Here is a 16,949-nt window from a genome sequence, read left to right as displayed (position 1 = left end):
CCTAACACGCTAACGCCCTAACACGCTAACGCCCTAACGCCCTAACGCCCTAACGCGCTAACGCCCTAACGCCCTAACACGCTAACGCCCTAACGCCCTAACACGCTAACGCCCTAACACGCTAACGCCCTAACGCCCTAACGCGCTAACGCCCTAACGCCCTAACGCCCTAACGCACTAACACGCTAACGCCCTAACGCCCTAACACGCTAACGCCCTAACACGCTAACGCCCTAACGCCCTAACGCGCTAACGCCCTAACGCCCTAACGCCCTAACGCACTAACACGCTAACGCCTTCTTCACGCTGCTGCAGCGATCCGACGTGACGGCGCCGGTGTCTTCGCCGCTAATCCCACACAGGAAACAACCAGATAAACTCTGCTGGCTGATGGAGACGATTGCTCCTTCCACACTCAGAAGAACAAAGGGGAGGTAAGAATAGCTTCGTATGCAAATCAACCGCGTACCCGCTCCACCTCCACCAACACCGGAAAAAACACGCCGACATCAAAGGCAGCCGCTTTGAGTGGTTGATCAGGATTCAGGTTCACTTTAATGCTGCAGGGAAACTTCACCTGAACACACACACACACACACACACAGCCATCAGGATAACATGAACTGATGCATTCACAGTGATTGTGACTACAGACAGTCGAGAGCTCCTTCTCTGGCCCACGACGTCTACAAAGCGGTCGTAGTCTTCGGTCCTCAGATTGTCCCGCGTGAGTAACACAAGGCGACAGATCACTTCAAAACAATTCATTCGATCGGCGATGCAGATTTGTGACAGTTGCAGCATTTTTTTAAATAAACGATGTGAAGAGATTCTGACAGCGAGAGGACCACAACGCAGCATCCTGTTCCTCGTCCGTCAAGGTCAACTGTGGAAGGTTCTTTTTAGTGAAAAGCTCTGGGGCTTTTATTGTGAAAGGCCAGAGAGGATCTGGTCTGCGCTCACTTCGTCAAGTTGAAAGGAAACGTCCACCCTCACGGTTCAGAGGACGTTCAACACAACGGGATCGGTTGACGCCTTTATTCATGTAAAATAGACCTCGATCAGGAAAAAAAACGATGGAGCTACTTCGAGGTGAGAAAGTCAGGGAATCAACAGATAAATATTTGTTCAGATTTTGTGCAGATTTCACGGCAATTGATCCAATATTTAAATGTGTATGTTTCCGTCTGAACCAAAGTGTTGAAATGACTGTTTGTATAAAATGTCATGTATGCACATGACCACTGTAATAAAGTGTTTTCTTTATTCCTGAACTCTGGTCAGAGCCAGTCAGGCTAGCGGTTCTCCCCCACTTTCCAGTCTTTATGCTAAGCTAAGCTAACCAAGTTCTGACTTCTCATCTCAGCGTCTGCACTGAACCGTGTTTCATCTTTTTTTACCAAAAGATATCTGCAAAGAAAACGATTTTTTTGCCGATGACAGTGAAGTTGTGTTGAACTATGCTCACTATGGTTCATCTTGACCAGGGTGAACCCCGAGATGCCAGCGCCCATCGTCTTCCAGCTCTTCTACCGTCACGACAGAGATGTTCAATACAGAGAGAGAAACCATCTTTCCGGTGTCATATTCATCTGGAAACTGCGGCAGGTTCCAGATGAATTGAGCTAATAACATTTTAATGAAGGTATTTGAGGTTTCCTCTAATGAGAAGCAGCAGGAAGCAGGAAGATAAAGGACGGTTTCTGATCTCAGCTGTCGGTCGTCCGTCACGCAGACGGATGGACCTCATCATTTTATCATTATGGCTGAACTCTGATGCTATCTGAAGGATGTTCTGAAGGATGTTCTGAAGGATGTTCTGAAGGATGTTCTGAAGGATGTTCACGCAGCTTCTCCTCAGCTGCTTCCGGTCTCTGGAGTCACTCAGGAGGAGGTACTCATAACCTCGTCATATTTCAAGACATAAACGACTTGAAACACCAACCTTTGAGTTCATAAAACCACTTTCACACAACTTCAGGTGTCTGGAGGCCGAGACCCGGGACGGGATCCACCTCACTCAGACACCTGCAGGTGTTTCATGGACCTCCTCTGAACCGGGGTAACAACAGGAAGTGTATTCCAGATGCATTCAGAGTTATAAATGATTCATGAGTTATAACACACAGTTATAACAGCGTTATAACGATGGGGCATCACGCTCTCCGTTATGTTCTTCTTCTGAGAAACTTGACAGAGAAAAGTGTGAAAGCAACGCGCAGACCAGAGGTGACAGGGCGCCACCTACCGGCCGCTGAAGGTAGGACCCACAATGCGTATACAATCTAAAGAAAAACATATAACAATACACCTGAGATCTATGAGGAGAGAAACATTTACTTATTATATATGTATACATATATAATAAGTAATATATATATATATATATATATATATATATATATATATATATATATATATATATATATATATATACAGAAACAGAATCCAGTCAGGAAACCCAAAAGGTGAACCCTGAAGATCTCTAATGAAAGCTATTTGTAGTCATCACGCTGGTATGATGTCACACACACACACACACACACACACACTCTTACACTCAGACACACACACTCATATATTTACCGCTGCCTGTTCTTGTCCCACATTTTTGCAGTTACTTACTTAACTTTATTACTTAACTTTATTAATAACAATAATAATAACTGTAAATTCTAAAGCACCGGGTCGAGTGGAGGGATCGCAGTACGGCAAGTCACATGGGTCAGATCTATACAGGATCCAACAGATGGAGAAGGAGACTTTTATTTTGAAACTACTTTCTGTCAAAAGTCAAAAGTAGTGGCACAACTCAAACCGACGGTTTAAAACCGGCTGTACAAAATAATTATGAGAATTGAAAAAAGATGGACTTATTTTTCGGTTTAATAATGTCATGAAAAAAGACTTCACGGCCTCATTGGAAACTCCTCGTGCCAAAATGTAGAAAGTAAAACATTCATGTTCATTGTTTCAGAGCCATTAGAGCTGATGGCAGAGTGTGATCAGTGATCCTGTGATCATGTGATGCAGTGATCTAAGATCATGTGCTCCTGTGATCATGTGATCATGTGATCAGTGATCCTGTGATCAGTGATCCTGTGATCTGTGATCATGTGATCATGTGATGCAGTGATCTAAGATCATGTGCTCCTGTGATCATGTGATCAGTGATCCTGTGATCATGTGATCAGTGATCCTGTGATCATGTGATGCAGTGATCTAAGATCATGTGCTCCTGTGATCATGTGATCAGTGATCCTGTGATCATGTGATGCAGTGATCTAAGATCATGTGCTCCTGTGATCATGTGATCAGTGATCCTGTGATCATGTGATGCAGTGATCTAAGATCATGTGCTCCTGTGATCATGTGATCAGTGATCCTGTGATCAGTGATCCTGTGATCTGTGATCATGTGATGCAGTGATCTAAGATCATGTGCTCCTGTGATCATGTGATCCTGTGATCATGTGATGCAGTGATCTAAGATCATGTGATCCTGTGATCATGTGATCAGTGACCCTGTGATATGTGATCATGTGATCAGTGACCCTGTGATCATGTGATGCAGTGATCTAAGATCATGTGATCCTGTGATCATGTGATCAGTGACCCTGTGATATGTGATCAGTGATCCAGTGATCTAAGATCATGTGATCAGTGATCCTGTGATCCAGTGATCTAAGATCACGTGATCAGTGATCCTGTGATCATGTGATGCAGTGATCTAAGATCCTGTGATCTGTGATCATGTGATCAGTGATCATGTGATCTAAGATCATGTGATCAGTGATCCTGTGATCAGTGATCCTGTGATCATGTGATCTAAGATCATGTGATCAGTGATCCTGTGATCAGTGATCCTGTGATCATGTGATCTAAGATCATGTGATCAGTGATCCTGTGATCAGTGATCATGTGATCTGTGATCCTGTGATCTGTGATCAGTGATCATGTGATCTAAGATCATGTGATCAGTGATCCTGTGATCAGTGATCATGTGATCAGTGATCCTGTGATCAGTGATCATGTGATCAGTAGCTCAGATCAATAACTCTGTTCCTTGGTTGGAACCCACTCGGCTGAAACAGCTTCCTGTTCCTCCAGCTTCAGCGTCTGGGATGAAGCTGGAGATTGATTTCTAGGAGGTAGAGGACATCTGGTGGATAGGTTCATTAAAACATGTCAGACAACACAGGATTCAGGAATAGTAATATACATAATATACATATGCCTCTCATCTCCACATGAATCACTAGTTCTTGCCCATGGTGCGCTCCATAGGCAAGAACACATTTACCCACATTTCTTTTGGAATTAAGAGGCATTTCAATTTCACCCCATTTTTAGGTTATTTTATTTTGCCAATTCAAAACCTGCAAGTAACCACAAAGATATGCTTAATATTTGTTGATTTAATTTAATTATCATAAAATAAACTCAGATAACAGAGTGGACATCATATCAGTGAACAATACATTTCATGAATGAAAGCAACTCATTTCACGTACACATTATAAATGTAACTTCCATTAAAACATTAATCGTGAACACACATATTTATTTAAAAATAAAACCCGTCTGCTGCAGCTTGGTTACAAACTCTGGGACAAATATGGAAGAAGAACATTGAACTGAAGTCATTTTGGTGGAAACATTGGCTGAACTTTCCAAATGTTTGTGAGCCACCAAGAAAACAACAACAACAACAGATGAACATAAGACAATATCAGAGAAACTCACATCAAAGAATATAAATTGATGTGTAGTTGAATACACTTATGTTGGAGTCTGTATCAGCCTGTAAGTGTTTAAGCATGTTTATTTAGAGACTCTCATAAACTAATGTTGTTATGATTTGTATATAATCTTGTTGAGCAAACTCCACGACTAATTAGTTTCTCTAGTGTGGATAATTACATGTTGTTTCAGAATTTCCTTTTGTGTAAATGTTTTACCACACACTGAACAACTAAATGGTTTCTCTCCTGTGTGTCCATTCATGTGATAGTTCAGGTTATTCTTTTGTGTAAATGTTTTACCACACACTGAACAACTAAATGGTTTCTCTCCCGTGTGGACCCTCATGTGTATCTTTAGAGTCTTATTGAATCCAAATCTTTTGTCACAAAGTGAGCATTGAAATGGTTTCTCTCCTGTTTTGGAGCTAGTGGGTTTCTCCAGATGTCCCTTGTGGTCAAAGCTTCCAGCACATTCAGGAGAGCTGATTGATGTATTTCCAGTACTACAGTTCACATCACTTACAGGTACTTCTTTGTTTTGAGGGTTCACATCTGACTGAGGTTCCTGAGTCTCCTCCCAATCATCTCTGTCCTCAGTCTCCTCAGTATCTGGTCCTGGATGTCTTTCTGGATCTAACTTCCTGTCTGGTTCTGGTCCTCCACAATCCGCTCCATCAGCTTCTGTTTCCATGTGTTCAGTTTGTCTTTGATGAAGCTGAGAGGACTGAGCTTCCTCTTCATCATCTTCACTCTTTACAGTGAATGAGAACTTGATACCAGCCTCCTCCAGCCCTTGAAGCTGCTCTCCCTCCTGATTGGTCCAGAGTTCCTCCTGTTCCTCTATAATGTGGGGGGGCTCTGGATCCTCCTGTTCCTCTATAATGTGGGGGGCCTCCGGGTCCTCCTGGTCCTCTTTAATGTGGGGGGGCTCCGGGTCCTCCTGGTCCTCTTTAATGTGGGGGGGCTCCGGGTCCTCCTGGTCCTCTTTAATGTGGGGGGGCTCCGGGTCCTCCTGTTCCTCTATAATGTGGGGGGGCTCTGGGTCATCCTCTTCCTCCTTAATGTGGGGGGGCTCTGGGTCATCCTCTTCCTCCTTAATGTGGGGGGCCTCCGGGTCCTCCTGGTCCTCTTTAATGTGGGGGGGCTCCGGGTCCTCCTGGTCCTCTTTAATGTGGGGGGGCTCCGGGTCCTCCTGGTCCTCTTTAATGTGGGGGGGCTCCGGGTCCTCCTGGTCCTCTTTAATGTGGGGGGGCTCCGGGTCCTCCTGGTCCTCTTTAATGTGGGGGGGCTCCGGGTCCTCCTGGTCCTCTTTAATGTGGGGGGGCTCTGGGTCCTCTGGAGAATAATAAAATACATTAATACGTCTTATAAATCTCATATTAAACTCTTTATTATTCAAAAGGTTTATCAATGAAAAAGCAGTGAACTAGTTGTGAAGCTGGAGAGCAGAAGTATAAAGTACAACATGTACCTCTGAGGTGTAGAACAGTATAAAGTACATGTACCTCTGAGATGTAGAACAGTATAAAGTACATGTACCTCTGAGGTGTAGAACAGTATAAAGTACATGTACCTCTGAGATGTAGTACAGTATAAAGTACAATATGTACCTATGAGGTGTAGTACAGTATAAAGTACAACATGTACCTCTGAGATGTAGTACAGTATAAAGTACATGTACCTCTGAGGTGTAGAACAGTATAAAGTACAACATGTACCTCTGAGGTGTAGAACAGTATAAAGTACATGTACCTCTGAGGTGTAGTACAGTATAAAGTACATGTACCTCTGAGGTGTAGAACAGTATAAAGTACATGTACCTCTGAGGTGTAGAACAGTATAAAGTACATGTACCTCTGAGGTGTGGTCCAGTATAAAGTACATGTACCTCTGAGGTGTAGTACAGTATAAAGTACATGTACCTCTGAGGTGTAGAACAGTATAAAGTACATGTACCTCTGAGGTGTAGTACAGTATAAAGTACAACATGTACCTCTGAGGTGTAGTACAGTATAAAGTACAACATGTACCTCTGAGGTGTAGTACATGTACCTCTGAGGTGTAGTACAGTATAAAGTACAACATGTACCTCTGAGGTGTAGTACAGTATAAAGTACAATATGTACCTCTGAGGTCTAGAACAGTATAAAGTACATGTACCTTTGAGATGTAGTACAGTATAAAGTACATGTACCTCTGAGATGTAGTACAGTATAAAGTACAACATGTACCTCTGAGGTGTAGTACAGTATAAAGTACAACATGTACCTCTGAGGTGTAGTACAGTATAAAGTACAACATGTACCTCTGAGGTGTAGTACAGTATAAAGTACATGTACCTCTGAGGTGTAGTACAGTATAAAGTACAATATGTACCTCTGAGGTCTAGAACAGTATAAAGTACATGTACCTTTGAGATGTAGTACAGTATAAAGTACATGTACCTCTGAGGTGTAGAACAGTATAAAGTACATGTACCTTTGAGATGTAGTACAGTATAAAGTACATGTACCTCTGAGATGTAGTACAGTATAAAGTACAACGTGTACCTCTGAGATGTAGTACAGTATAAAGTACAACATGTACCTCTGAGGTGTAGTACAGTATAAAGTACATGTACCTCTGAGGTGTAGTACAGTATAAAGTACATGTACCTCTGAGGTGTAGTACAGTATAAAGTACATGTACCTCTGAGGTGTAGTACAGTATAAAGTACATGTACCTCTGAGGTGTAGAACAGTATAAAGTACATGTACCTCTGAGGTGTATCGTAGTAAAACTATGACCGTGTTTAAGTACTGCAGTACAGTACCTGTAACTCTACCTCAGTACATGAAGTTTAAAGCGATAAAGAAACAAAGGACCAACCTGCTCTGTGTAACCGGACTTCCGGGTTGAACACGGCGTCCAGTCGTTTCCGGTGTCGCTCGTTCTCCTCTCTGGAACTACAAAGTTCCTCCTCGTACTCTGCTATCGTTCTTTCAAACAGACCCAAGATCTCTTGCGCAGCCGCAGTTAGTCGCTGGTTGACTAAACATCTCAGCTGTTGGACTTTAGACATCTTCAGAAAACGTTTCCTCCAGACAACTCCGTTAAAAACGCGTCTCTCACTCGGCCCCGCTCGGTGTCGCTCGGCTCCGTTCGGGTCCGTCTCCCTCTACAAAGTCCTCTTCAACACGTTAGTCCACACATCCGGGCTCTGGTGGGTCCTTCCGGTTGTATCTGAAGAACCGTGTGACTAAAAGAGTTGGACTCACGCGGTCCAACACGCGGTCCTGTTAACTGTCGACTTCCGGCCGTCTTCTGTTGTTGTCATGGTTACGGAGCCGTTGGGAATAGCAAGAGAACACGTCGCTGTCCTCGTGAATGCCGTCTAGTTTAATGGTGCATGTCGAACCTTCTCGTATCCGGTCTCTGGTCTAAACAAACCGGACTAGACGTTGTAGAGTCCTTTGAGGAAAAGAGTCCGCTAGAGTTCTTCTTCTTCTTCTGGGGCTTTAACGGCAGTTGGCATCCATCTTATTGGTGCATTACCGCCACCTGCTGTACTGGGGTATGGACCAGAGTTCTCTACCCCTCCAAATTAAAATTAAATGAAATGAATGAAAAAAAAATATATATATATATACTATATATATATATCTGTACATTAACACCTAACCTATATCCTTCCTCTCAACCCAGTTTCCTTCAGATATTGCAACACCTTTCCTTTACCTGTATTTCCTCTTCAGCCCGTCTCTCTCCACTATGAACTTCTGGCAATGGCAAATGATATGCTCCACTGTTTCCGGCATATTGCAGTGTTCACATAGTCCTGTTGGGTGTTTATTTATTAATTGCATGGTTTTATTCAGCCTTGTGTGTCCAATCCTCAGTCGGGTTAATATATGTTCTTCTGCAGTGGTTCCTCTGGTTATCCTCCCTTTGCCAACTTCCTTCTGAATAGCATAGAGATGTCTCCCTGTGCCGTCCCAATGGTGCTGCCATTCCTGTATAATGTTTCTTTTGATTATTGATTTAGTTTCTGTTTTGCTAAATAAAAAACGTGAATCCCCATGCATAAGACCATCTTTCTACTTCATTCCCAGCCTCTTGTAACTTAACTTTAATATGGTCTGTGTTCTTCCCCCTCTTCCACAATGCTCCATCATCAGCAAAGAGAGATCGACCAATATCCCCCTGAACTTGGAGGAACACATCATTTATCATGATGGAGAACAGTAGTGGACTAATTACACTACCCTGAGGGGTACCATTCTCCACCGGGTATCTTCTTGATATTCCTTTCCCAATTCTGACTTGTATAACTCAGTCAAGTAAAACGTCTTTAACCCAATTGTATACTCTGCCCCCTATTCCCATTATATTTAATTTAATCAACAACCCCTCCTTCCAAACCATATCATATGCCTTCTCCACATCAAAAACACATCACTGACTCCTTATTTACCGGGGCTGTTTTTACTTCCGTCTCTAAACAAATACTTGGATCCATAGTTCCTCTACCTCTCCGAAATCCACTTTGATGAGGTGTTATCAATCCGCTGGTCTCCATATAAAAAGTTAATCTGTCTGCTATCATTCTCTCCATAATTGTACCTACATGAGATGTTAGGGCTGTAGGCCTATAATTTGTTGGGTTTGATGGGTCTTTGCCTGGTTTCCTGATTGGGATAATCACAGCCTCTTTCTTGCACTACTTTCCCACACTCATCTGTCCACCAGGGGACCGCCTTTCTTTCCCTCCTTCCTTTACTTTTGGTTATTGTTCCAGTATTGTAGATGTCATTCGAACCTCAATCCCATCAATATCTTTATTTAAGTCTATTCTATCCACTTCTTGCTCGCATATATATTTAAAAAGTTCCCATTTTGCCCTACTAAATACCCACTTACCCACCTTCTCTCCATGTTCCTTACTGCTTTGTATTGCTATTTTACAATTTATTGGAAAATGATCACTGCCCACTGACGTTTCCTCTTCTACCTCCCACTCACATATCCCTGCTAAACTCCGAGATACAATAGTTAGGTCTAGTACCGACATGTTCCCCGAGTGCACATCTAACCTAGTCCCTCTGCCATCATTTAAGCAAACAAAATTATTTCCTTCTAGTAACTCTTCTATTACCTCCCCGTTTACATCTGTTCTTATTCCACCCCATAATGTACTATGTGCATTGAAATCCCCACATACCCCCACCTTGCTGCCACGTATACAGCCTATTCACCTCTAATTTTTTACAGGGATTATAAAAATGTATAACTATGATCTCTCCTTCCCTTGTCCAGATCTCCACAGTTACATATTCAGTCCCTATCTCTACTTCTCTAAATGTGATGTCTTCACTAATAAATGTGGCACATCCTCCTCCTTGACCAGCCTCCCTATCACACCTAACACACGCATATCCAGCTAGTCGGAAGTCCAACTTTGGATTTAACCATGTTTCCTGTATGCATGTGACCTCTGGTTTACTAGAAAGATTTCCAACATATTTTTTGAATTCTTGTCCATTAGCCAACAAACTCCGAGCATTCCATTGTAGTAAATAAAGCATTGCGTATTAACCTACCCGCCCCCTGTCTGCTCTTGACTTGCTTGCATACTGAGATTATTTCTGACTTCCTCCCATGTCAGTCCTCTAATATTTAGATGGTGAATTGCTGCTTTAACGATTATCTGGATTCTCTCCGTTTTTGATTTGACCTCCATTGTTGCATTTACTACCCCTGCTATGAAAGTGACCAGCTTCTTTAAGTCCATCATTACCCTCCTTTGACTGGTCTGGAGCTGCTGTTGATTGTCGTGTTGCCTTAGCTGCTCTATCAGTTCCTCCCCTCTGGATAACCCTCTTCACTGCCTCTGCATATGTGATTTATTCTGCACCCTCACCTGTTGTACTTCCCTCTCCTTTTTCAACACCTCACACCCATAATACGCCACACTGTGCTCCCCCCCCCCACCCCCCGCAGTTACAACACTTTGGAGGCCCTTGCTTGCACTGCCCGTACTCGTGGTCTTCCCCACACCTCTCACACCTCCTTCTGCCTTTACACACTTTAGCTGTGTGGCCAAACCTTTGGCAATTGTAACACCTCATTGGCTTTGGAATAAACTCCCTCACACTATAACTCAAGTAGCCTAAAGATACTTTATTTGGCAGTTCTTTTTCCTCAAACTCCAGCACAACGTAATCACTGTCCTTCCTCATCCCCTCTCGAGTTACCTGTAGCCTTCGGCCTCCTTTGAAGTTTGCTTTAATTTCTTCCATCGTGACTCCAACCGGCATCCCCCAAATCACAACCTTACTCCACTCATTCCCTCTTTGGATACTACTAGTGCTCACTACTTTAAACCTCCCTATTTCTTTAATCCTGTCCGCTCGTACTCTTTGCTCTTCACTTCTACATACAATCAACAAATTTCCATCCCTCAAAACCTTCAGCTGAGATTAAGCTTCACATCAATTTATATTCTTTGACGTCAGTTTCTCTGGTATTGTCTTATGTTTCATGTGTTATGTATTGTCATGTATATATGAATCGCCACCTTAACGTGGTGGAGGAGTTTGAGTGGCTCAGTGATCCTGGGAGCTATATTGTCTGGGGCATCAGCCCCTGGTAGGGTCTCCCAAGGCAAACAGGTCTCGGGGGAGAGCCCAGACTAAGAGCGGTTCAATAAACCCTGATGATAAGCAGCCCACGGATTGTAGCCACCTTGCCCGGACAAGGGAAACCGGGGCACCCTCCCGGAGCCAGGAGGGGAGCTCGTCGGCGAGCGTCTGGTGGCCGGGCTTTCGCCCATGGGGCCCGGTCGGGCTCAGCCCGAAAAAACATCATGGAGCAGCAGTCACCCTGTGGACCCACCACCCGCAGGGAGAACTATCGGGGTTGGGTGCTATGTAGACCGGGCGGCGGGCCAGGCGGGAGACCTGGGCGGGCCGATCGCCGGCGGCATAGACTATCTCTAGGGACGTGGAACGTCACCTCACTAGCGGGGAAAGAGCCGGAGCTGGTGCAGGAGGTGGAGCGGTACCAGCTAGATATAGTTGGGCTCACCTCCACGCACAACATGGGCTCTGGAACCAAGCTCCTGGAGAAGGGTTGGACTTTGTCCTTTTCTGGAGTTGCCCAGGGTGAGAGGCGCCGGGCGGGAGTGGGGATACTCACGAGCCCCCGGCTGAGCGCCGCTGTGTTGGAGTTTTCCCCGGGGAACAAGAGGGTCGCCTCCCTGCGCCTACGGGTTGCGGGGAGTAAGGCTCTGACTGTTGTTTGTGCTTATGCGCCGAACAGCATTTCGGAGTATCCGGCCTTCTTGGAGTCGGTGGGAGGGGTCCTGGAAAGGGCGCCGCCTGCCGACTCCATAGTTCTCCTGGGAGACTTCAACGCTCACGTGGGCAATGACAGAGAAACCTGGCGGGGCGTGATTGGGAGGAACGGCTTGCCCGATCTGAACCCGAATGGTGTTTTGTTGTTGGACTTCTGTGCTAGCCACAGTTTGTCCATAACGAACACCATGTTCGAACATAAGGTGGCTCATAAGTGTACCTGGTACCAGAACACCTTAGGCCAGAGATCAATGATCGACTTTGTAATCGTATCATCTGATCTGCGGCCGTATGTCTTGGACACTCGGGTGAAGAGAGGAGCAGAGCTGTCAACTGATCACCACCTGGTGGTGAGTTGGATCAGATGGTGGGGGAGTCGGCTAGAGAGACCTGGCAAGCCCAAACGTGTAGTGAGGGTGAACTGGGAACGTCTGGCAGAGGATCCTGTCCGGGAGGTCTTCAACTCCCACCTCCGGAAGAACTTCTCACAAATTCCGAGGGAGGCTGGGGACATGGAATCCGAGTGGACCTTGTTCAAAGCCTCTATTGTGGACGCGGCTGCTCGGGGCTGTGGCCGGAAGGTCATCGGTGCCTATCGTGGCGGCAACCCGAGAACCCGGTGGTGGACACCGGGGGTGAGGGAAGCCGTCAAACTGAAGAAGGAGGCCTTTCGGGCCTGGCTGGCCCAGGGGTCTCCTGAAGCAGCTGACGGGTACCGGCGGGCCAGAAGGGCTGCAGCGGCGATGGTCGCGGAGGCTAAAACTCGGGCATGGGAGGAGTTCGGGGAGGCCATGGAGAAGGACTTTCGGTTGGCCTCAAGGAAGTTCTGGCAAACCATCCGACGGCTCAGGAAGGGAAAGCAGGGTCTATCCCAGGCTGTTCTCAGCAGGGGGGGGGAACTGCTGACCCGGACTGGGGACATCGTCGGGCGGTGGGAAGAGCACTTTGAGGAACTCCTAAACCCGGCCAACATGTCCCCCGGAGAGGGGGCAGCGCCGGAAGACTTTGGGGTGGATTCACCCATATTCCTGGCAGAGGTCGCTAAGGTAGTCAAAAAGCTCCTTGGTGGCAAGGCGCCAGGGTAGAATGAGATCCGCCCTGAGATGCTGAAAGCGCTGGACATTGTTGGGCTGTCTTGGTTGACACGCCTTTTCAGTGTCGCATGGGGGTCGGGAACAGTGCCTATGGACTGGCAGACCGGGGTAGTTCCCATCTTCAAGAAGGGGGACCGGAGAGTGTGCTCGAACTATCGTGGTATCACACTGCTCAGCCTCCCGGGAAAAGCTTATGCCAGGGTGCTGTAGAGGAGGCTCCGACCGCTTGTCGAACCTCAGATTCAAGACAAACAGTGCGGATTCCGTCCCGGTCGTGGAACAGTGGACCAGCTCTTTACCCTCGCAAGATTATTGGAGGGGTCCTGGGAGTTTGCCCAACCAGTTTACATGTGCTTTGTAGACCTGGAGAAGGCTTTCGACCGGGTCCCTCGGGGGGTTTTGTGGGGGGTGCTGCGGGAGTATGGGGTGCCGGACCCGTTGGCATGGGCCATCCGGTCTCTGTACGCCTGCGGTAGGAGCTGTGTTCGTCTCCTCGGTAGTAAGTCAGACACGTTCCCGGTGGGTGTTGGCCTCCGCCAGGGCTGCCCTTTATCACCGGTCCTGTTCGTGACCTGAGAGGATCCGGTTCGGGAGTCTCGGGATCGCCTCTCTGCTGTTTGCGGATGATGTGGTCCTGTTTGCCTCCTCGGACCGTGACCTCCAGCATTCACTGGGGCGTTTTGCAGCCGAGTGCGAAGCGGCAGGGATGAGAGTTAGCACCTCCAAATCTGAGGCCATGGTGCTCTGCCGGAAACCGGCGGATTGCTCCCTCCAGGTGGGGGCAAACTGCCTACCCCAAGCGAAGGAGTTCAAGTATCTCGGGGTCTTGTTCACGAGTGAGGGTAAGGTGGAGCGGGAGATCGACAGGCGGATCGGTGCGGCTGCAGCAGTAAAACAGGCGCTGTACCGGTCCGTCTTGGTGAAGAGGAGCTGAGCCGGAAGGCAAAGCTCTTCATTTACTGGTCGGTCTACGTTCCAACCCTCACCTATGGTCACGAACTCTGGGTCGTGACCGAAAGAACGAGATCTGGGATGCAAGCGGCCGAAATGAGCTTCCTCCGTAGGGTGGCCGGGCTCAGCCTTAGAGATAGGGTAAGGAGCTCGGACATCAGGGGGGAGCTTGGAGACGAGTCGCTGCTCCTTCGTGTCGAAAGGAGTCAGCTGAGGTGGTTCGGGCATCTAGTCAGGATGCCTCCTGGACGCCTCCCATTAGAGGTTTTCCGGGCACGTCCAACTGGTAGGCGGCCCCGGGGAAGACCGAGGACACGCTGGAGAGGTTATATCTCCCGGCTGGCCTTGGAACGCCTCGGGATCCACCAGAATGAGCTGGAAAGTATTGCGGGTGAGAGGGAGGCCTGGGTCGGCCTGCTGAACCTGCTGCCACCGCGACCCGACCCCGGATAAGCGGGTGATAATGGATGGATGGATGGATTATTATTATGAGTGGGTGAGAGGGTGAGAGGGTGAGAGGGAGAGAGGGAGAGAGGGAGAGAGGAAGAGGGAGAGAGAGTGAGATGTTGAGACGGACAGGTTCAGAGTCCGTTGTGGGAGGGTTGTCAGTTCCAAAGAGTGAGAGAGAGTAAGAGATGAAGAAGTGGTCAGAGACAGGAAGTGGAGTTACAGTGAGGTTAGATGTGGAGCAGTTTCTGGTGAACATATAGTCAAGGTGGTGTCCAGCTTTGTGAGTAGGAGGGGAAGGACTGAGAGAGAGAGCAAAGGAAGACAGTAAGAGTAGCATGTCCGATGACTTCTTTGTCTGGATGTTGAAGTCACTCAGAAGGATGAGCGGGGGGCCGTTTTCTGGGAAGTTTGATAGGAGAACGTCTAGTTCTTCCAAGAAGTCTCCCAAGGAACCAGGAGGACGGTAGAGAACAACAATGGTTAGTTGAACCGGATGAGTCACCGTCACTGCATGCAATTCAAAAGATAGTGGGGTAAAAAGTGGAAGCGGGTAGAGAGCAAAACTCCATTTGGGTGAGATGAGTAGACCTGAACCACCACCCCGAACAGAGGGTCTGGGTGTGTGGCTGAAGGAGAAGGCCGAGGAGAGAGCAGCAGGGGTTGATGGGTTGTCTGGTTTGATCCAAGTCTCAGTGAGAGCCAGGAAGTCCAGTGATTGCTTGACAGTGAAGCCAGAGATGAAGTCCGCCTTGCGGTTAGCTGACTGGCAGTTCCAGAGGCCCCCTGTGACGAGATACTGGGTCTGTGTGGAGCGAGTGGGATGAATAAGAGAGGAGGGATTTTGATGCATGTGTGAACGAGTCCGCAGTCTATAGTATCTACGAGTAGATGTGCACACAGGTATGAAAAGAAAACACATTATCACAAGGAAATGTTTATACTCCGCCACCCTCAGCCACCACCGAAGACTCCAACGAAAGACTCCTAGGTCTTTATCCTCCGAGTCTTGACTCCAACGAAAGACTCCTAGGTCTTTATCCTCCGAGTCTTGACTCCAACCAAAGACTCCTAGGTCTTTATCCTCCGAGTCGTGACTCCAACGAAAGACTCCTAGGTCTTTATCCTTCGAGTCTTGACTCCAACGAAAGACTCCTAGGTCTTTATCCTCAGAGTCTTGACTTCAACGAAAGACTCCTAGGTCTTTATCCTCCGAGTCTTCATACGAGGAGTCTTCCCTGACGCTTCAGCTGACGCTCCAAGCCCCAACCTGGTTATACACCTGAGTTGGCGATAATTAGCTAAAGCAGTGTTGAGCCCGCCCACAGGTCGTTGAAGGAATTGCCCACTTGTCGATCGATACTGGTATGAGTCGGCACTCAGGCAGGGGATCCTTGCTACCAGTGAAGTCTCAGTTTGCTAGAATGTGAAATTCTTGCCAAACTGATTAAGGACAACGGTCTGTTTACCTCAAGGTAGAAAGTAGAATATAGTTTAGTCCCTAGTAGATTTGGATTACAGAACAAATACTTAAATCCTAGCTGGTTTGGTTGACTTTTAAGTCACAAAGCAAGAAATCGCAGCTCAAAATGTTCAGATTAGAAAGACAGTACAGACTAGCATTCTAGTATAACTAAATACAGCAGATACAGTAGTAATATAGCAGAGAAACCTCTTTAAAGAATATACTCAGCAAGATACAGGAAGTCCCAGAAGTCAGTGGACTCACAGCTCAGATGCACTCCATCATACAGGCCAATACAATACAATTTAAATTGTATACATATTATCCATACACATATTATTCTGCAAAGAGGAGGTAGACTCAGTTCATTATTTATTTTATTGTTGCAACGTTACACATGCATATACTTTTTGGAGTCAAATTTATTAATTCAATTCTAATTATTATTCCGCAGTCAAGTTTATTGATGAATTTCTGATGACCCCCAATAAGCACCTCACATTAGTATAAGAGTGACAACCTTGCATAAAACATCACATTTTCAAAGAGTAAACATGTCCCTTACTTTAGCTTTAAAAGATATTTTAAACAATATTTACAAGCACGCTTTAATCCGAAAAAGTTATTATGTAATTATGTAATTTACCCACATTTCTTTTGGAATTAAGGGGCATTTCAATTTCACCTCAATTTTAGGTTATTTACTTTTGCCAATTCATAACCTGCAAGTAACCACAAAGATATGCTTAATATTTGTTGATTTCATTTAATTATCATAAAATAAACTCAGATAACAGAGTGGACATCATATCAGTGAACAATATATTTAATTAATGAAAGCAACTCATTTCACATTTCACGTACACATTATAAATGTAACTTCCATTAAAACATTAATCGTGAACACACATATT

The 16,949-nt window shown here is 46.1% G+C and overlaps 1 protein-coding gene across 1 annotated transcript; it reads right to left on the bottom strand.

The window, feature by feature from the left end:
• Positions 1-4,542: 4,542 nt before the first annotated feature.
• On the bottom strand, positions 4,543-8,220 carry LOC117728829 (zinc finger protein 569-like). The gene is made up of 2 exons (XM_034529739.1): positions 7,613-8,220; positions 4,543-6,079 (listed from the first exon to the last, which is right to left on the bottom strand). The coding sequence occupies exons 1-2, from the start codon at positions 7,803-7,805 to the stop codon at positions 4,893-4,895; spliced, it is 1,380 nt and encodes a 459-aa protein (XP_034385630.1). The 5' UTR covers positions 7,806-8,220; the 3' UTR covers positions 4,543-4,892.
• Positions 8,221-16,949: the final 8,729 nt, after the last annotated feature.

Source organism: Cyclopterus lumpus, chromosome 3 (assembly GCF_009769545.1).
Source record: "Cyclopterus lumpus isolate fCycLum1 chromosome 3, fCycLum1.pri, whole genome shotgun sequence".
Lineage (NCBI taxonomy): Eukaryota > Metazoa > Chordata > Actinopteri > Perciformes > Cyclopteridae > Cyclopterus > Cyclopterus lumpus.
This window is presented reverse-complemented; position numbering and strand designations above follow the sequence as displayed.